General features: G+C 38.0%; 1 protein-coding gene across 1 annotated transcript in view; it reads right to left on the reverse strand.

Moving 5' to 3' along the window:
• The window catches only part of nompB (intraflagellar transport protein 88-like protein nompB), a 38,929-nt gene extending 24,722 nt beyond the window's left edge, over window positions 1-14,207 (reverse strand). Inside the window, exons 1-14 of the mRNA XM_072297513.1 lie at window positions 13,925-14,207; window positions 13,065-13,245; window positions 11,664-11,723; window positions 10,425-10,627; window positions 9,819-10,014; window positions 9,088-9,305; window positions 7,187-7,566; window positions 6,562-6,758; window positions 5,947-6,154; window positions 4,412-4,650; window positions 3,191-3,425; window positions 2,539-2,664; window positions 1,797-1,958; window positions 1,244-1,394 (exon numbers count right to left, since the gene is read on the reverse strand). Coding sequence (XP_072153614.1) covers window positions 1,255-1,394; window positions 1,797-1,958; window positions 2,539-2,664; window positions 3,191-3,425; window positions 4,412-4,650; window positions 5,947-6,154; window positions 6,562-6,758; window positions 7,187-7,566; window positions 9,088-9,305; window positions 9,819-10,014; window positions 10,425-10,627; window positions 11,664-11,723; window positions 13,065-13,223 — 2,523 coding nt within the window. The 5' untranslated portion in view covers window positions 13,224-13,245; window positions 13,925-14,207 and the 3' untranslated portion in view covers window positions 1,244-1,254. The remainder of the gene's footprint in view (window positions 1-1,243; window positions 1,395-1,796; window positions 1,959-2,538; window positions 2,665-3,190; window positions 3,426-4,411; window positions 4,651-5,946; window positions 6,155-6,561; window positions 6,759-7,186; window positions 7,567-9,087; window positions 9,306-9,818; window positions 10,015-10,424; window positions 10,628-11,663; window positions 11,724-13,064; window positions 13,246-13,924) is intronic.
• Window positions 14,208-22,183: the final 7,976 nt, after the last annotated feature.

Raw genomic sequence — 22,183 nt, forward strand, 5'->3', positions numbered from 1 at the left:
TAATATTTTTTAGGATTTTTCATTTATTTATGGTGTTCAATTACGCTGCTGTCTGAAAGCCTGAAAAAGCCATTTTTTATGGTTTTTCTGCGCTTAATGTTGCTTTCAAGCCGGAGCGCAAGCTAGTAATAGTATGAAGAGGCACCTGATCATCCAAAAACACAGTAAAATTACAACTTAATCCGCAGAAAAACCGCTGCAAAATATGAGAAATCAAGTACACAACAAAAAAAAGATGTTTCAAGCTGATTACAAACTCATTTTCAACCGGAAATTAGAAAGCAGAATGAGTCGTCAATTCGCTACTATGGCAAGACTGAGACTCTGAGCAGACAATGACACTCTGTCTCGCAATAATAGCAAATAGAAAACTCATTTTGGACTCTTTTTTGCTGTTTAAAAAGAGGTTGTAAAGATCTCAAAATGTCTCGGTTTTTTTTTGGTATTTGATCTCTCATATTTTGCAGCGTTTTGGAGCTCCTGGTTAAGCTGTTATTTTAAAAGTATTTGACTGCACTTTTGAATTTTGCCAACTAAGGATCTCAAACCCTTCAAATGCTCCAATATTTAAACTTCCATGCTGCTTGCTTTGTACTTGGATGGGACAAAACACCAAAACAAAAACTGTAAGGGAAAAAGCCATTCATGCAGTCCTCCAGATTGGAATCGGTATGGGAGCATGGACTAGTTGAAAAAGTACTTGGACTGAAGAGCTCAAACAAACATTAAACTTTACATAATACATGACCAGAGAAACAAATGGAATTTTCATTTTTCTTCTTCTTTTTCTGGAATTAGGAGGGAAGAAATTATCTTTACTACAGCCGTTGGACTTGTATTAAAAGAGGAAAAATAAATCACTGATAACTATTTATATTCACAAAATGACCACTTGAAAAAATAAAATTTCCACTCAATTTAGCGACCAAATGAGTAGACATTGCCTGACATTAATCTATTTATAAGTTTCACTCCAGGTTGAACTTGGTTTGTCTGAACGTGGGAAGTCTACTGAGATTTGCCTCCTCTCTTCACTTAAGGGCCGTTTGAATATTAAACGAGCCATTTTGATTAACTTTTTGACCCTCCTCACCCCTCTGATGAATTGGGTGAGACTGCCCTGAGCCCTTCCCCCTAACTTTTCAGAAAGTGACAGAGAAAACCTGAAAAATAGTTATAGAAAAAATGTGCATACATATCAATCAATGGTGACAAAAAGAAAAAAAAAATGAATAAAACTTACAGTCTTCATTTCTATTCAGGTAACAACTCGTCAACTGCAAAATCATCGTCAGCAAATTCATCTGCTGCTGTATTTTGATACTTGAATTTTGAACCTGCTGATGTTTTTGGTCTTTCAGGTAAAGGCCCCAAAGGATCATCATAACTTGTGTCTGAAAAGATGAAATTTTAAATTTCAGAAATAGAGTATTATACCTCGAGTTAGGTTGCGGAGCCGAATTATGTTTATCAGCCTTTTGCAGTTTGTGGGGTTTACATGCAGGTTGAGCTGCTGACATAAAAATTAGTCACTTTTTTGGGGAGGTGAATATACCAAAGATTAGGCGCAATGTGTTTTTTGTGAGAACAGATGTGCTTGCAGACCAGATTTTGAGAAAGTTTGGTGCAAAAGACCACACAGGGACTCAGTAGGGAGGAATAAGATAGGAAGAATAAAGAGTGGACCTGCAGCCCACAGCCAACCAAAATATATGCATTTCTATTTCAGAAGGAACTCAAGGGTTTTAATTATTTGTCATCAATTTTAAAAACTGTGAATTAAATTTTGGACTTACCATTGCCTCTTGATGCTGGAGTAAATGAATTCTGAAACGTTTCTGAAGTCGAAAATTTAGATCTGGGAGCAGTGGATGGTGGAACAGGAGACTGGTAATCTATTAAAGCAGATTGAGGGCTCTGACCGCTTTGAGAAGATCGCGCGCTACCTCTCCTTGATCCTGTCAGGCAAGATAAAAACAAATTAGAAAAATCTTCGGAAAAATCTTTGGAAAAATAATGAGAAAAAATAACAAACTCTCAGTGGCGAAATAATTTTAATGGCCTCTGGGAATGGTCTTTTAACAAATCTTTTGTGTAATTTTTCATTCTAGCCACTCCTGCTTTGTGGGATCAAGATTCTTCTATTCCGTTCGAGTTATTTTTCTCCTGGGCTCTCTGTAAGAGAATTTACTTGTTTAATTATTTATTCTTGCAATTTTTAAACATACTTTTTTTTCAAATGCAAAACCATTTTATTCACAATATTTAAATGGACCTGTCACTTTTTAGTATTTTTAAAAGTAGAAAATGCTTTGCAACTGATCGGAAACAATACTTTTATTACAAAACAATTGTGATCCAAAATAATCCAAAAAAAAATGCTTATACTTCTAAAAGGCACTTTTGAATAGAGTACCTGATTCTTTTTTTTAACCATCATTCATAGACGATATATGTATTAATTTTGGCACTTATAAATATTGAAAAATAATTAATTAAAATATCTCAAGAACACAGTGGAAAAACTGAGCGTCTAACCTGATCGACCACTACTGATTCTTTCGCGTACTTCTTTTGATTTTTCAACTTTCTTAAGTAAAGTTGCATAATGAGCTCCATCTTTCAGCCCAAGCCCGTTGCAGAGTCGGATTAAGAATTTAAGACCTGTGGATGAAATCATGAAATAATTAAAACTGAGAGGACTTTCAACATTTGACATCATTCGTTGGCTCTGGTTGAAAAATGCATTGATTTATATTACAATTTTTAAAATTTCCAATTATAGTTTACTTTCTCCAAATATTAAATATAAAAAAAAAAAAAAAAAAAAAAAATTGAGCAGACATCTGCGTTATAAACAATGCACTGTCATTCAACTATAGCCAGTTAAACGATTACCGTTTTAAAATAGGTTTTAGTGAGCATATGTTTTTCACTTCAAGTACTAAAGCTTCATTACTCCCCAAAATTCAAATGATTTTTTCCTCCTAATCTCAATCAATTTGGTGCTCATTGCATGAAAATGCAGGTTTCATTGATCAGAATCTATAAATATTGATGCAATTTAATCAACTAACCGCTGGAGACATTTTCCAAAATCCCAGTTAAGATTTTATGAGAAAGTCATGGGGCTTCCATACAATCAAGAAAGAGAACACGATACAATCATTTTATTTGTGCACTAACTTACAATCAACATTTTCTGGAAACTGTAGATGAACGTCTTTATACGTTTGTAAGGCAAGTTGATAATTTCCTGAGTGGCGATGACAGGATCCAATCATCAACTTCCAGCGGGGTTCTAATGGCTGCAATAGAGCAGCTCTTTCGTAATAGCCCACAGCTTTCTCTGGAACACGTAGCTCCAGATAGTAGGATCCTAACCAGTCTAGGACTCGGAGGTTCGAGGGGTAGTGACGATAGGACTGCAAGAGTAAATAGGTATCCAATTGAAAAAATGCATACAGGGTGTTCAATATACTTATAAAATATGACCTTAACTTATCGGATTGCTATTTAATGAATACAGATGATAATGGACCAATTTTTCAATCCTGTGAAACCTGAGAATCGAGGTCTCACTACACTACACACCAATACCTGAAGCGACCAAGAGCTTGTTACAATCTTCCACTGAAAGTCTTAGCTCGGGTTCAAGGCTCGTTTTGGGGATACAATGTTGCAAATTTTACATTTTAACCATTGAATATGAAGTTCCTCCGTTGTAAAAACAACTTCAGTTGATCCCTTTTAATTTTTAGAGGCACAGTGAGTCACTGTGATGTCACTATTAGTGACATCAACAGATGATAAAACTTCCAGTGGCGTATTGTCTTATCAAAATATTTTGTTTAGAGCCACGTTTGAACAAAGTCCCTGAGTTTTCTAAAAAAGGGGGCACAAAAAAGCCCTTTTTTGACAGACTTTTCAGTTGAACGACAAAAGTTGGAAATGAATTGAATTCAGCTGATTCAATTGAAAAATGTAGTTAACGTAGTTAAGTTTGGCTGTTTTATGAATATTTGTAATGGGCTGTAATGATTAGCATCAATGATTTTCCATTTCCTCAGATATTTATATTTCTGGATTTTTCAGTACGGCAATGTAACACATGTTCCTGATTTGTCGTGATGAAAACTCTGATATGGTCTTGATTTTTCGATGCTAGAAAAATCTCTTTGTCATTCTTTTTAGGAGACAACAAAAATTAATATGGAATTTATAAATATATACGTATACAACTTATGATCAACTCTTCTTTAGTAGTACATTGGATTCTCTTTGTTACTGCTTTCATTGTTTCATTTAAGATCTGATGAAGCACTTGGTTTTTCTCCGATACTTAGCACTATACGATAGTATATTCTCTTTGCGTCATATCTTAGCAGTTCCACAAAAGTGGATACCATACCTCAAAGTAATAATGATACGCCTGCTGTTTGTCATTTTCAGCCTCAAAAATTTCTCCTAGTCTTAGCAAAACGGTTGGGTCAGTAGGAACGATTGATAAGAGTTGCAAATACCACTCTACGGCCTGATCTGGATCACGTAGCAACTGATGTAAATGACCCAGCTGATACAAAACCGGAGGATGATTGGACATGATTGCACTTAGTTTCATGAAACAATCAACAGCTTCACTGTAATCACCTGAAAGTCAAGCATAAATCAATTATTAGTGAATCGGAAGAAAAATGGTTGAAAACAGGCGGATATTTTTTCTCCCTTGCTCTTCTCTGAGCAGGTTTGAGCCACAAAACTTAGCCAACTCCTAATGGGTCAGTTGCGCTGGTCACAGCATCGTGTTTTGATGCTTCATTCTTGTAGATTAGCTAAAAATAATAAGATCTGTCCAAACAGCAACTTTCTACGTTGAATATTAACAGAGCTATCTCACTTTGAAAAATTCGGTTTATGACGTCATCCACCGCCGTAATGACACCTTTGGTTTCTTCCACCTTGCTTTCATCCCAGTTTCACGTTAAGTAATTTGTGCAAATGTGTGTAACACTAATCGAAGAAAGCAAGTCGGAAGAAACCAAGGATGTCACTTGCGCGGAGTATGATGTCCTAAACTGAATTTTTCAAAGCGCGATATCTCGGTTAATATTCAACGTAGAAAGTTGCTGTTTGGATGGATCTTAATATTTTTGGCTGATCAACAAGGATCAACTATCAAAACGCAATTTTAAAATCAGCGCAACTGACTCATTCTCTCAGTAATCCTAGCATTAGATTAGGAGCAGCAATCAGGAAACAATTTTTTTTTTGGCGATAGTTGAATGTCAATAATTCAAGTAATTTTTTGAGGTCTATTATAAACTGGAATAGAATTTTCAGATGAGAATTTGAAACCTATTAAATTAAAGTATTTTCGCATAAACTTTGAGAACAGTGAGACCTTTTCTTCACAAGAGAGAAAAAATGGGGTCTCGATCGGAAGTGTTTGCCAATTTTGGGTCATTTTTTGGTTATCTATCCTCCCTTCTTTGACATGTTACGTAACTTTTACGGAGTATGATTGTTTAAGGCTGAAAACTAGACTTACACACAAACAAACAAACAAACAAACAAACGAACAAAACAACACTCAGAACCAATAAATTTAAATTTTTATTCCGACTAAAGAAGCAGTAAAATTAGTGCTCACAACATATAATAATAAGATGATGAAAAATGCTGAACTTTTATCAAGGTGCTGAAAACTACCTTTGAACACAATGCAGTGACATATAATGGAAAGTGATATTAAGAATTAAAAACATTGCATAAAATTATATTTCATTGTACAACAAGTAGACTGACAGTAGTATGCAACGATACTTTCACCACCTGGTTGCTTAAAAATCTCTAGTGGAGAGATGCATTAAAAAAAACTGCTTTCTATCGCTAAGCTAAGTGAAGGTGCTTACACGTTACACAGCCAAGGACACAAAGAGTAACTACCATTTTGCTTATGGATTAATCCCAAATTAAAAAGAGCTTGAATGCAAGTTGAATCATTCTCTAGGGCAGTAGCGTAAAGTTGCCTGGCTCGATTCATGTCATTTCGAGTCAACGCGCAGTTACCAAGATTGACATACGCATTGGCATTGTAACAATCTGCTTCGTAAGCAGCCTCACTCGATTTTTCTGCCTCTTCGACATTTCCTTGCTAAAATCAACAGGGCACATTAGAAATTAGTCCCATGTTTTTGCTCTTGGAAGATGCACAAACCTGTTTTCAGCGACAAGACGCTGCTTTCATTAAGTTTTATTATTAAGATAGTCTCATTATTCTGTGAGGGATCAATAAGGTCACACACAAAATAAAATGTATAGGTACGTTCCTTCATGAATAATGGATCACTAGACAACGTACAAATTTCCAGGTCAAGAAACTACATCGATTGATCAATTTTGAACCGACTGGATTTTACTACTGGTTCATTGAAATTGACACTTCTATACATATATGATCACTTTGAATTTCTGAGAATTTTCTAAGGCGATGATTACATACTTATGGATACATTATTGAGTTTACAATTAATTTTCTAGGTAAATATAATTTGTACTTACAAGAAGATAGATGAAGGACAAATTGGTCAGAGCGGCACTGGCAACTTTACTTTCCCGTTTGTCAAAAAGTTTCAGTGAATCGATTGCTTGAGGGATTTCTCCTTGACATAGAAAACTGATGGCTTTGTTAATTTCTAGATCTCCAGCGAGTGGTGCATACAAGGAACTTTTGATGGCATCCAGACACCAGTTATAGCCTGTATAAAAAGGTAAAAAATAACTTTTCAAATGATAAAATGAGAGCGACCACCCTGTATTGAATCATATATGAGCAGGAATTTTATGAATATAAGGACAAGATTTTTTGACAATTAGCACATGTCGTCACCTTCCAGGCAAAGTATCACAAGCGCCATGCGACGTTTAAAAATTTCCGCCGCCATTTAATTTTTTTATAGAGAAATTGTTCAACGAAGCTGTCCGAAAATTTCACTGAATTTTCTTTGTGCTGCTGATAAAATTTAGTGAAATTTCCAAACAGATTCAAACAACAATTTCTCAGTAAAGAAATAAAATGGCGGCGGAAATTTTTAAACGTCGCATGGCGCTTGTGATACTTTGCCTGGAAGGTGACGATGTATTGCACAAATATTGGAAGGAAGTTCTAAATGGAAGATAACATTACCGGCCGAATACGAATCTCCAATAACAGGCGAAATCAGTTTGGCAGCAGTTAAAATACACTTTTCAGCCTCTTGCTTCATTTGGCGTTCAAGAACCGTCAGTGAATCATTTCGTACTACTTCAGCAAGCAAACTGGCATTGACATCCTCGTTGTTGACTGCATATTTGTCGTCATCATCTATGAGAAGCGGAACAGCTAGCAGCATTTGGAAAGCTTCTTTCATTCGCTCCTTATTCTCAACAGCATAATAGCATAGAATCACATGTAGACCAGCTTTGAAGTCAGGTTTCTCTTGCATTATGTATTCAAAACTTGTACAAGCATCATCAAACTGGCCCAATTTGACGAAGAGAATTCCAATATTATGCATTATTCTGACCCTACAATAGAAACAACAGAATTTGTGGTTAACAAAAAATTATGAAAATTAAAATCAAGTCAGCCAGACAAATGGGGACATTCCCTTTGAGGCCTCTGATAAAAGGTGCAGCACTTAAAGTGCAAATTTCTGCCACACAAATGCATGTTAACGTCTAACACATGGTGACTTGACTCAGTAAGTAAAGTTTAGTGACATTATTTTCTGTACATGAAGAAAAGTTTTGGGCGATCAATTTCTGTTGACTCGCTGACAGTACAAGTTCATGATTCTCAACAACAAATTAGGTGTACAATAATACAATTTTTTTTTAGCGGCTCTGGTGCTTGCACTAGAGCTGCTATTCCGGACGGTCCCAGCTGGGGAGTATCAACGGACCATGTTACATTGGAGAGACCGCGTGTTGGTTGATGGGAATCGGCGCCATTTTCTGCTGTTTAGGGGGGACTGATTTTATTTTAATTGATATCTTTTTCCTGTGAGCGAATGCTATGTTGTGTAGTGTATTTTTGGAATCATGGTGATACTGTCAATAATTCAAAACGGGTCTGTGCTTTAATCTCGCACTGGAAAAAATGTACTTTATGTTTAAAATTTGAAAATTCAAATCTATAAGTTTTCGCGCTTTTTTCGAAGAATGCCGTGGTTGGAGCTTCCTAGTCATACTACTCGACATCAGCTGATAGCAAACAAAGGTTACCAAGGAAACCATAAACGCGTAACAACTACCTACCGTCGCCAGAGCCGCTTTCCGACGCGAATGCGTTGGAGCTTCTTGCTTGTTTTTTACTTGAGAGCAGGGAATAATGATTGAACTATATGACGAAAGAAACATGTGAACTGATTCTAATGTAAAATACAACTGCTGAGGCCTCACTTGTAAGTTAATTTCAAACAGTTTGAATATGTTTCATGTGTTGTGTAAACTTTTGATGAAGAAACATATTTTGTGAAATTAAAATCCTCACTGTCTGATGGTCAAATAAGACTGTATTATCATTCTTCATCGTAATTGAGTAATTATTTGCATAATTACTTGCGTTTTTTTTCATTGTGTTTATTTTTGACCTCTGAAATTTCTCATAAGTTTTGCATGAGTCAAATATTTTCAGCCGATTCCAGTGATAATAAACATGTTTCAATATTAAACATATCCTCAAGTTGAATCAGAATTTGTTTGTAGTTCACATGAATTTCAATGCGTAGAAGCCAGTTTATATTTGAAATATCAATGATTATGAGCAAAAAATGCGTACCTTAATTGCAACATTTAAAAAACTCCAAAAACGTTTTATTTCCTTCAGGGAAAACTAATCAAATTTTTTTGTGCAATTCTAAGTAATTTTTTTTGTGGCAAAAGAAGGGAAATCACAAAAAATTTCAACGGGAGCTACTGTTTACCATTTCTTTCAAAGATATAAAACATGAGCGAAGGCTTACATTGTCACAATCCGAGACGCACATTTTTTGGCTTTGGCTATTGATATAAGACTTTGCTTCAATTGATAGAGGCTTGAATTACCTGAGATCTTTGTGTGTGTTTGGAACCTGGTCAAGAGCCATTCGATACATTTTAATAGCCTTCTGATATTGTCCAAGGTGAACATAAATATTGCCCATATTGACTTTTAATCTATTGGCATTGGTGAACATACGATTTCTTGTGATTACTTGGTAGGTGTTTAGAGCCTCAGTATACATTTTATTTGAAGCATACTGACAAGCAAGATTGAACAGAACCTGAAAAAATAAAAAGAAAGAAATTGTAACAAAAAAGAAAACATTTTGGCCATGAACGTTTCAAATGGAAAAACACGGTCAACCTACTATCCGTTCTTACACTACCATTTCTTTACAGAGACGGATAAACAAATAGGAGATGGCAGTCATTATTGCCGGCGCAAATAGATTTGTTGTAAAAAGAGGTATCAGAATTATCGGAACAAGAAATGTGTCAGGGTGGAGGAATAGAGTTCACACCGAATAAGTTCAAACACTTTTATAGACTGTGACAGGAGATTGCATGACATCAGTTTAGCATTGAAAGTGAATGCAAGAATCAAAATGACTGATCTTTTATCACAGTCTAAAAGTGCGTTAACTTATTTGGTATAGACTCTAGCATAAGAGGAGGGAATTATTATTTATGTTTGCATGCTTTAAAGGTATAAAATTTGGAACAAGTTCTTCGTCCAAGCCACATACTGGTATAAGTGATAAAAAAAACAAGCTCGACTTTTAAAAATTGCTTACCAAAAAAGTAAGGTCCAAATTGTGTGAGTCACTAAGACCAGCTTGTTCTTGCATTCGGATGAGACTACGCTCACGCGCAGAGGCCTCCTTTGCTTTGGCTAAAGCGGTTTTGAAATCGCTTTTATTTTCTGCGAGACAAGCTTCATCAATCAACTCTGTGATGCGTCGCTCCATTTGTTTGATTTTGTCTTCAGGCCTGAAAATAAAATTAATTTTTTTAGATGTGAAGGTAAATTGCTGTCAAAAATTACAACTGTTTCCTCCTCAATGGGTGAAATCCTGAATCATGAGAAATGTCTTGAGATCCATCGATGATGAGTCATGTGTAACTTACAGCGCCTTACTATTCCAGTGCTTCTCAGGATTAACAATTGTGGCTTTCTGGTTGCCCCTTGTTTACCCTGAAGAATAAAGAGGACCCAGCACTACTCTAATACCTTGCTATTTATTCCTTTAGGTCCATTTCTTTTATACTTTAAATTTTTATGAGGAAATGTAAATTTCCCCCTACCTTTGAGAACTCTCCTTGGGTATCAAGTGAGAACTTCCAGGATTATATATGTCAGAAAATCATTACCTGCTCATCTTCAAATTCGATAAACTCACCTGTCAGACTCTTCTTGTGCGATAGTAGGTTCAGTCATGGTTTGAGCTTGATTCAGGGGATCAAACATAGCTGTGCTTTGTCTCTGAGATGTGTATCCAGCACCTCTCACTGCTGTCATTGGTCGCATGATTGTTTCGGATAAAATACCGGCACCAACTGTGGACTGACGAGCTGTTGAAGTGATGGCAGTTTCAGTACGACCCTGAAAAATTGGACAGAATTTTGGTCGGAGAACTTTTGGTTTTCATAATAAAAGGGCCAATGCATGACATTCAGTCTTGAGAAAAATAAATACTGAAAGCAATTACTTTTTGTAATAGTGACATTGTTGAGAGGACTTATCGGCATTAAACCTCTACAACCATGTATCTTGGTTTGAGACAATACGGGCTTCCCATCATTTTTCATTTTTAAAATGGAGAAATACTGATTATCAACGTCAATTCTACTAAGCTATTGTGCTTTTTCTTCTTTGCGCAAAGCAAATTCTGAAAAAAATTAAAGGAATGATGTTGATTTGTTCTCCTTTAAACAAAGGAAATAGGAGTGAAGATTTTTAAACACCACTAAAGAGATACTTGGTTTGGGAGTTTCACCTTCATTATGACAAGAGGGAGATATAATTTTAGGGATAATATCTTAAGGATTCATCAGAGAGTTGTGCTGCAATATTTGCTGGATAAAAATGAATTGTTGAGAGTAACAAAAAATTGAGGGTAGTAGTTGAATGATCTTGGGTGGTCACTCCTTGTTGATAGGAACAACGTCACCGTATACTTTAGAGTATCAAAATTTGCTCTACATAAAGAGATCCTGATCGCGTGATTAAACAAATACTATGCGTATTCCTTTTACTTGTTAAGAAAAACTACAAAAAGAATATTGAAACCCAATATTTTTCAGTTAGAGCTGAGAGTACTTTTTGCAAATTAAAGTAAAACTGAACCATTAAATAACTAGAGACCACTGGTCCCAGCAGCCTGATTGTTGAAATTTATGTCCGCACGACAAGAATCCAAAATCGATGTATTAGGCCGCGCAGATAGGGCTATGTCTTGTCTCATCTTGCCGACCTAGCCAGTTAAAGTTTCAACAATCAGGTTGCTGGCAAAAGATTCTTGCACACAGTCAATTCTGTTCTTTACTACTACTAATCTGCATCATTTTGTTCTTTTCATGTTCTTCATTCATTCATTCATTTTCATTTGCTTTCCTTAAAAATTCAGCTCTATACTTACCAGTGCACTAGTGAGTCTTGAAGTTCCAAATCTCATAGCAGTGTTCGGTTTTGTGAGAATCTGATAAAAGAGAGATAATAAAGTCTAAGGTCAGATTATACATGACACTTAATGCTAAGAATGTGCACAAATGTGCAAATATGAGCCTGGTCAAGATTAGAAACTTGCACGGAAGAGATCTAGCATTAGCAAAGCTTTTTCGTGTACCTTTAACTTCAACCTATTGCGCATGTTTATATTTTGAAATCAGACTTGGCTAAAGGTAATGAGGTGGCTCACATAGACAACTGCTATTGAAGTTAGCATTCAAGAGATAGTGGGACACTGACAGACTTTTAAAAAACTACTAGCAAAAAGAAAAGAAAAAACCCGCAAATTTATTGTAAGTAATTTAAAATACTCCATCCTGACAATGCGATCTAGCATGCTACACTTTAATCCTTTTTTTGCACCAACCATGACGGTTTGGCATGTTTCTACTTTTACAAGATTAATAATATCATTAGAACTCACACGAGTTAAGAAAGCATTGATTAATTTTGATTAAGACGTGTGGTACACTGCTGAAAATATCTGTGGACGGCTGCAGCAGCACCACTGTTCACATCTTCGATCACTATGTGGATCGCAATTAGCAAAAAGGAACCAGCACAATTACAGTGCTATACAGATGTTATTTCTTCATCATTTTCTAAAAAAAATCCCAGAATAGCAGACAGATTTTACTTCCCATCAAAAAATTGTTGATTTTAAAGGAGAATAAAAATGATGTAAATTTTAATACTGTAGACGTATTAAGAATTCTTAAAAGAAAAAAGAAGTTGTGTGATTTTGAAAACACTGTAATCGCGCTGGTTCCTTTTTGCTGAATGGGCTCCATATGACAGTGGCAGCGCAGTTAATAGCAAACAGAAAATAAGAAATTGCCATTTTATCTGCCGCAAATTTTACATCCAAGTTCTATCAAGACTGGAACTTTTGTGAGAAATTGAATTGCAGTTTTAATAAAAGGAATTTTTTTTTTTTTTTTTTTTTTTTTTTTTTTTTTTTATCAACTACGGATACTTTGTCAAACTGCTAGATGACTTTACAGAAATAAATTAGTGAAATTCCTGGGATATTGATGACCAAAGTGCAAAACCAGGTACCTTCATTTGCAACATTGCAGACTTCCTGATGTGCCACCTTTATTTTTTGTTTAGAAAACTAGTTAACATAGTTTCTTGAAAACTTTCTTGGTTTTTCTTTTCTGTTAGCAGAATATTCCTTACAAATTTCAGGCTATAAGGCTGGCTTGTATCTCTTTAAAAAAATAAAATGGGAAGAGAAATTCTGAAACACTGCAACTAAGATACGTGGCTTTGCACTTTGACACTCAGAATATTAAGGGTTAAAACTTACTCCCGGTTTTTTTGCAAATGAAGACCTGAGAGCTTCCTGAAATATCTCATCTGTTTCTATATCTTTTGTGCTCAAAGCTGATGGATACTCATTGAATCCTGAGTACATGTCATCATCATCAGATGGATACATCTGCACCTGACTAGCCCCAAACGCCATTGATCCACAAGTTCAGCAAAACCTGCAAAATGAGTCAGTTCAGTATGAAACATGAGGTGTATAAACTGGGTGCGGTTAGCTCAAAACATCTTTCAGAAATTTGAGGGATACCCCAGATTAGTTGAAGAATACCATGACCATAGAAAACTTCATGATTTTCAACACATTTGATAAAGAATCTAATGATTCTCTGGGTAATGACGATGAATTGGAATCTTACATTCTGAAAAGAATCACTGTCTTTGAAACTCAGCATAAATCTCTCTTCATACTCAAGCACAAGATTCTCTACTAAGCATGAGATTGAAGTCAGCATGTTGAGAATGGGTGGATATCTGATGAATATGTTATAGACGTATTTGGTTAAAACGACTGTGGGTAATTTGCCGCATGGGTGAACACAGTTCAGTGAAAGGGTCTCCCACCGACTGTCTGTTATGTGCTACCTAATTTTGGCTTGGAGCATGTGGCTCTCTTAGGCAGCTCAAACTTTAATGAAAAAAACTAAGTCTAAGTAGTCTTAGAAATTTTTGCAATTAAAAAGCAATATAACAAGAAGCAAATGTTTTGACACAGGGTGATTTTACTTGTTTCCATAAAAACATGATCCAACGGTGTGTGATATGTGCTTAAATTTTGACAATTCTAGAGCGCAAATCATCTGTAAAAGAAATTGCGAACCGTCAGGGAAAGGAACATACTTATGAAGTAGTAAAATTATGCGCTTTCATAACAAGTTCTAAAAACAGTGCAGGAACATCAACTTGCATGAATGATCGTACAGATGATTCAACTCAGATTGCAATTTGGGAGCAGAGAAAGAAAAACTTGCATTCACAGCCAAAACTAAGTGGCAATTTCTAGTCTTGACTTTAGACGATGTCTTCAAATGAACCAGCACTAAAACTAACCACTTATTCTAAAGAAAAACTATAATCGGCATTAGTGTTTCATTTCATCCATCCCCAACTCCCTTATCACAACTTAACTGAAGTGAGCTACATAGTTACCTACAAAGTTGATGTCCGATGTTTTCGGAACAGGTAGTATTCTAAAAGATCCGGAAAAGATCCGGAACCATCTTAAAACAGCGGAAATCGTTCCGGGATCGATTTTCACGGTTTATTAAACCCTTTTGGAGTCTTTCGTATTAATGAATCGCAGATATTATCTTTTCAGAGCCGATTGGCAGAAAGGATAGCCCGAGGAGAGGCCCGTCGCGATCAGATGATGGCCAGGGAAAGGTGCATAATGCATTAGGGAAAAGCGGGGGAGTGTTAGGGAGGGGGAGGGAAAGGAAGGAGGGAGGGGAGGGGGGAGATAGGCTAAAGGGGCGGTTGGAGGAGAGAGGGGGAGGGGGAGAAGGTAGGCTACAAAGGCGGATGAAGGAGGGGGGGAGGGGATGGGATGGGGGAGGGGGGAGGGGGTGGGGGGAGGGGAGGGGGAGGGGAGGGGAGGGGAGGGGAGGGGGAGGGGAGGAGGGGAGGGAGGGGAGGGAGGGGAGGGGAGGGGGAAGGTAGGCGTAGGGGCGGATGAAGGAGGGAGGGGAGGGGAAGGGAGGGGAGTGGCAGGGAAGGGGAGGGAGAAGGGAGGGGAGGAAGAGGGGAGGGAAGGAAGAGGAGAGGGGAGGAAGAGGGGAGGGGAGGAAGATGGGAGGGGAGGAAGAGGGGAGGAAGAGGGGAGGGGTGAAGAGGGGAGGGGAGGGGGAGGGAGCGAAGGGACGGTGGAGTTGATGCTTCGTCAGTTTCTCTACCTACTTTAATAACCATTGATAGATTGATTGATTGATTGATTGATTGATTAATTGATCATTGACGCGAATCGAGTCGCGTAAATTCGGAGCAGGCTCTGTCGTTTCAACCGAGAGAAATTCCAAGGGGAAAAATTCATGCAATGTTGCCACATCCATCATCAATACGAGTAGAGCCGCGTAAATTCGGAGCAGGCTCCGTAGTTTCATCCATTTCAGTTGTTCATCTTGTCAGACACATTTTATAGTAAGAATGGCTTCAAAAGACGATCCTCTGAAAATTTCAAGAAATTTCAAGGGGGAAATTTATGCAATGTTGCCACATCCGTCATTCATTCCTGTCAAGCCGCGCAAATTCGGAGCAAGCCTTGTCATTTCATCAATTTCATTTGTTCGTCCAATTCGACTCATTTTATATCATTAATGGCTTCCCAGGACCATCCTCGGAAAATTTCAGGAAAATCCAAGGGGAAAATCTCGAGCAATGTTGCCATATCCATCATTCATACGAGTAGAGTCGCGTAAATTTGGAACAGGCTCTGTCCTTTCATCAACTTCATTTGTTCATCCGATTTGACTCATTTTATAGTAAGGATAGCCTCCCAGGACCATGTTGGGAAAATTTCGAGAAATTCCAAGGAGGAAATCTTGAGCAATGTTGCCGATTTGCCTCAACATCCATACGAGTATAGAGCCGCGTAAATTCGGAGCAGGCTCCGTCGTTTCATCGATTTCATTTGTTCATCCCTTTTGACACATTTTATAGTAAGTTTAGCCTCAAAAGACAATCCTCGGAAAATTTCAAGAAATTCCAAGGGGAAAAATTCATGCAATGTTGCCACGTCCGTCATTAATACGAATCAAGTCGCGTAAATTCGGAGCAGGCTCTGTCGTTTCAACCAATTCATTTGTTCATCCATTTTGACACATTTTATAGTAAGTATAGCCTCAAAAGACCATATTCGGAAAATTTCAAGAAATTCCAAGGGGGTAATCTCGAGCAATGTTGCCGAGTTGCCTCTACATCCATAGGAGGAGAGCCGCGTAAATTCGAAACAGGTTCTTTCGTTTCATCCATTTCATTTGTTCATCCATTTTGACACATTTTATAGTAAGTTTAGCCTCAAAAGACCATCCTCGGAAAATTTCAAGAAATTCCAAGGGGAAAAATTCATGCAATGTTGCCACGTCCGTCATTAATACGCATCAAGTCGCGTAAATTCGGAGCAGGCTCTGTCGTTTTAACCAATTCATTTGTTCATCCGATTTCACTCATTTTATACTGACTAAGACCTCCCAGGACCATCCTCGGAAAATTTCAGGAAAATCCAAGGGGAAAATCTCGAGCAATGTTGCCATATCCATCATTCATACGAGTAGAGTCGCGTAAATTTGGAACAGGCTCTGTCCTTTCATCAACTTCATTTGTTCATCCGATTTGACTCATTTTATAGTAAGTAGAGCCTCCCAGGACCATGTTGGGAAAATTTCGAGAAATTCCAAGGAGGGAATCTTGAGCAATGTTGCCGATTTGCCTCAACATCCATACGAGTAGAGCCGCGTAAACTCGGAGCAGGCTCCGTCGTTTCATCGATTTCATTTGTTCATCCCTTTTGACAAATTTTATAGTAAGAATTGCCCCTAAAGACCATCCTCGGAAAATTTCGAGAAAATCCAAGGGGAATAGCTCGAGCAATGTTGCCGAGTTGTCTCTACATCCATAGGAGGAGAGCCGCGTAAATTCGAAGCAGGCTCTGTCGTTTCATCCATTTCATTTGTTCATCCATTTTGACACATATTATAGTAAGTATAGCCTCAAAAGACCATCCTCGGAAAATTTCGAGAAATTCCAAGGGGAAAAATTCATGCAATGTTGCCACGTCCGTCATTAATACGAATCAATTCGCGTAAATTCGGAGCAGGCTCGGTCGTTTCAACCAATTCATTTGTTCATTCATTTTGACACATTTTATAGTAAGTATAGCCTCAAAAGACCATCCTCGGAAAATTTCGAGAAATTCCAAGGGAAAAAATTCATGCAATGTTGCCACGTTCGTCATCCATACGAGTCAAGTCGTGTAAATTCGGAGCAGGCTCTGTCGTTTCAACAACTTCATTTGTTCATCCGATTTCACTCATTTTACACTGACTATGACCTCCCAGGACCATGTTGGGAATATTTCGAGAAAATCCATGCAGGAAATCTCGAGCAATGTTGCCGATTTGCCTCAACATCCATACGAGTATAGAGCCGCGTAAATTCGGAGCAGGCTCCGTCGTTTCATCGATTTCATTTGTTCATCCCTTTTGACACATTTTATAGTAAGTTTAGCCTCAAAAGACAATCCTCGGAAAATTTCAAGAAATTCCAAGGGGAAAAATTCATGCAATGTTGCCACGTCCGTCATTAATACGAATCAAGTCGCGTAAATTCGGAGCAGGCTCTGTCGTTTCAACCAATTCATTTGTTCATCCATTTTGACACATTTTATAGTAAGTATAGCCTCAAAAGACCATATTCGGAAAATTTCAAGAAATTCCAAGGGGGAAATCTCGAGCAATGTTGCCGAGTTGCCTCTACATCCATAGGAGGAGAGCCGCGTAAATTCGAAACAGGTTCTTTCGTTTCATCCATTTCATTTGTTCATCCATTTTGACACATTTTATAGTAAGTTTAGCCTCAAAAGACCATCCTCGGAAAATTTCAAGAAATTCCAAGGGGAAAAATTCATGCAATGTTGCCACGTCCGTCATTAATACGCATCAAGTCGCGTAAATTCGGAGCAGGCTCTGTCGTTTTAACCAATTCATTTGTTCATCCGATTTCACTCATTTTATACTGACTAAGACCTCCCAGGACCATCCTCGGAAAATTTCAGGAAAATCCAAGGGGAAAATCTCGAGCAATGTTGCCATATCCATCATTCATACGAGTAGAGTCGCGTAAATTTGGAACAGGCTCTGTCCTTTCATCAACTTCATTTGTTCATCCGATTTGACTCATTTTATAGTAAGTAGAGCCTCCCAGGACCATGTTGGGAAAATTTCGAGAAATTCCAAGGAGGGAATCTTGAGCAATGTTGCCGATTTGCCTCAACATCCATACGAGTAGAGCCGCGTAAACTCGGAGCAGGCTCCGTCGTTTCATCGATTTCATTTGTTCATCCCTTTTGACAAATTTTATAGTAAGAATTGCCCCTAAAGACCATCCTCGGAAAATTTCGAGAAAATCCAAGGGGAATATCTCGAGCAATGTTGCCGAGTTGTCTCTACATCCATAGGAGGAGAGCCGCGTAAATTCGAAGCAGGCTCTGTCGTTTCATCCATTTCATTTGTTCATCCATTTTGACACATATTATAGTAAGTATAGCCTCAAAAGACCATCCTCGGAAAATTTCAAGAAATTCCAAGGGGAAAAATTCATGCAATGTTGCCACGTCCGTCATTAATACGAATCAAGTCGCGTAAATTCGGAGCAGGCTCGGTCGTTTCAACCAATTCATTTGTTCAGTCATTTTGACACATTTTATAGTAAGTATAGCCTCAAAAGACCATCCTCGGAAAATTTCGAGAAAATCCAAGGGAAAAATTCATGCAATGTTGCCACTATCCATCATTCATACGAGTCAAGTCGCGTAAATTTGGAGCAGGCTCTGTCGTTTCATCGATTTCATTTGTTCATGCCATTTGACTCATTTTATATGAAGTCCCTATGGCCTCCTCGGACCGTCTGGGAAAGTTTCGAGAAAATCCAGGGGGGTAATCTCGAGCAATGTTGCCGAGTTGCCTCAACATCCAAACGAGGAGAGCCGCGTAAATTCGGAGCAGGCTCAGCCCTTACATCTATTTCATTTGTTCATCCGATTTGACACATTTTATGTTAAGTATGGAACCCCAGGGCCATCCTAGGAAATTATAGAGGAAATTCAAGGATGAAATCTCGAGCGATATCGCCAAACATTACGATCATCCATATTTCGCGAGTCGCGTTAATTCGGAGCAGGCTGACGTTCGATCATTTTTATTTGCTCATCCGATTTGACACATTTTATATTCAGTATGGACCCAAAGCATCATTCTTTGAAATTTTAGAGGAAATCTATTGGGGAAATCTCCAGCAATGCTGCCAAATGTCCCCATCATCCATATACGAATCGAGTCGGTCCATAACAGAGTGGCAACCATGTTAAGATGTGTTTCGTATATATCTTTGCACAGAGAGTTTGTCTTGATACATGCGTCCACTCTCAGTGTAACTCTCCTAACAAACTCCTCTGCTCATCGCCGTAACTTGCAGAGCTTTTTCTGAGCTTTGGAGTCGAATCCAGAGATAATATGTAGCGTGAGGTTGGGCTACTTTTTCGCATTAAAAAGCCCTGTTTTTTTCTCTCTTTCAGAAGTGCAAATTTTTTGCCACCTAATTCGGACTGAAATGTACTCGGGAGTATTCCCGGAGTGCGAATTAACAATAAAAACCACATGTCACCTCGGAAAATTATTTATTTTTCCTGCCGCCGGGAAATCGCTAACTGCAAAAGGAAATAATTTTTCGAAGGGAAAATTATTGTATGCTCATCCGGTTTCGTTGCTGAAATCTACTCAGGAGCATCCTCGGAGTCCGAAAACCTTTTAAAAACATCATGTCACCGCGAAAAATCTTGGAAAATTCTTCATTTTTTAGGTCGCCCTAAAATCACTAACAACAAGGAGAAAATGATTTATCCGAAGGTAAACTGTTGTATGTCCATGCGATTTGGGGACTGAAATCAACTCTGGAGCATCCCCGGAGTCCGAAAAAATTACAAAACCATCATTTTACCACGGAAAATCCCGGAAAATTCTCTCTTTTACGCTTACCTAAATTATTTGTTATCTTCAACGAGGAAAACCACATGTCACCTCGGAAAATTATTTATTTTTCCCGCCGCCGGGAAATCGCTAACTACAAAAGGAAATAATTTTCCCAAGGGAACACTGTTGTACGTCCATTTGGTTTGGGGGCTGAAATCTACTCACGGGCATCCTTGGAGTCCGAACACATGAAAAAACCATCATGTCACCGCGGATAATTTCAGAAAATTCCATATTTTTAAGTCGCCGGGAAATCGCTAACTACAACGAGGAAATTATTCTTCCAATGGAAAACTGTTGTACGTCCATTCGGTTTGGGGGCTGAAATCTACTCACGAGCATCCTCGGAGTCCGAACACACAAAAAAACATCATGTCACCGCGGAAATCCCGGAAAATTCTCTATTCTTTACGCCTACCTAAATTATTTGCTATCTACAACGAGGAAATAATTTTTCTAACGGAAACGCTTCTTTTTCGATTACGTTTCGCGCAGCTGATATCTACTCAGAAGGACCCTGTGAGTTTGAACAAACAACAATAATTGCGGTTGTTGTGTGTGTAACAATTTAAATTAGTGTAACATTTCATGCTTAGTGATTACGTGTGAATGCTCGGGGCGGCATGATTTGTTAACACTCGTGCTACGAAACTAACGCACTTTGAAACCATGTTTTCGATAAGCCTCCAAGTATGCTTTTTCGGTGGATATTTGATATCAAAAATATCGCCGCCTAACCGCGATTTTCGTAAGATGATGCTCGGGCCAGTCCTAAGCCTGGAAAAAGTGTGAGGGAAAGGAAGGGTCAACAGCCGTATCGATAGCTTCGGAATTTTCGAAACCCCTTGCTCTATAGGCTTTTCTTACAGTCCTTGCAGCAAAAATTGCCTACTCAGCAAGGAACTTCGAAAATCTTAAAATTTGTCAAAGCTCTTTTGCGTTGAAATGCATTTCTGGAAAATTTTGTGCATAATCTGTGCCCCTTGATTTTTCACGCTCATTCAAGTGCCATAATTCGTTTTTCGAGATATCATTTACCAAGAAAGTTTTCGCAATTTTCAAATTCGGGAACGCTTGTGACGTCATTTTTCGAAGACGTACGTCCTTGAAAACACAAAAAATGAATATAGAGCGCTAAAAATTCCCCATACTAAGTTTCAGCCACTTATGAAAAAATGACGAGGATTTACATCAATTTGAAAGAAAAAAATGGCAACTCTGGAAGCGCATAGCTCACTTATGAAGCGTTTTCGAGCATATGTGTATAGGGAAATAAATCATATTTTAAGCCGAAAAAACTATCCTGAAAGTTAAGTAAGTTAACTTCCGGACACCCTGTATTAGACAAATTCCCGGCAGTGCAAAGAATCCAGGATTTACCGTGATAAAAAACAATTATTGTTCTGTGTTCAAACTCAGAGAGTCCTTCTGACAATGAGTAGATATCAGCTGCGAAACGTAATCGAAAAAGAAGCGTTTCCCTTGGGAAAATTATTTCCTCGTTGAAGATAACAAATAATTTAGGTAACGTAAAAGAGAGAATTTTCCGGGATTTTCCGTGGTGAAATGATGGTTTTGTAATTTTTTCGGACTCCGGGGATGCTCCAGAGTTGATTTCAGTCCCCAAATCGCATGGACATACAACAGTTTACCTTCGGAAAAATCATTTTCTCCTTGTTGTTAGTGATTTTAGGGCGACCTAAAAAATGAAAAATTTTCCAAGATTTTTCGCGGTGACATGATGTTTTTAAAAGGTGTTCGGACTCCGAAGATGCTCCTGAGTGGATTTTTTTAGCACCGAAACTGGATGAACATACAATAATTTTCCCTTCGAAAAATCATTTCCTCGATGTGGGTAACGAAAATAGGAGGGCGTAAAGAAAAGAGAATTTTCCGAGATTTTCCGCGGTGACATTATGTTTTTTTGTGTGTTCGGACTCCGAGAATGCTCGTGAGTAGATCTCAGCCCCCCAACCGAATAAACATGCAATAGTCCGAGATAGATACTTCTTATGAAACGAGGCGAATCGGATAAACAAAAGAAAATTCGCAGCCTTTTGTGAATTTACACGACTCGACTCCTATTGATGATACGGAATTCAACAACATTGATAAAGATTTTCCCCTTAAATTTTCTCTAAATTTTCCTAAGATGGTCCACGGAGGCCATAATATTTATAAAATGAGTTAAATAATATGAACAAATAAAATTGTTGAACCGTCTTAGCCGGTTCCAAATTCACGCGATTCGACTCGTAAGAACTTTAAGGCAATTCGGCACCATTGCTCAAGATTTCCCCCTTGGATTCTCTCTATATTTTCCGAAGATCATCCTGGGAGTCCATACTGAATATAAAAT

The sequence above is a fragment of the Bemisia tabaci genome, chromosome 2 (genome assembly GCF_918797505.1).
Source record: "Bemisia tabaci chromosome 2, PGI_BMITA_v3".
In the NCBI taxonomy this organism is placed as follows: Eukaryota; Metazoa; Arthropoda; class Insecta; order Hemiptera; family Aleyrodidae; genus Bemisia; species Bemisia tabaci.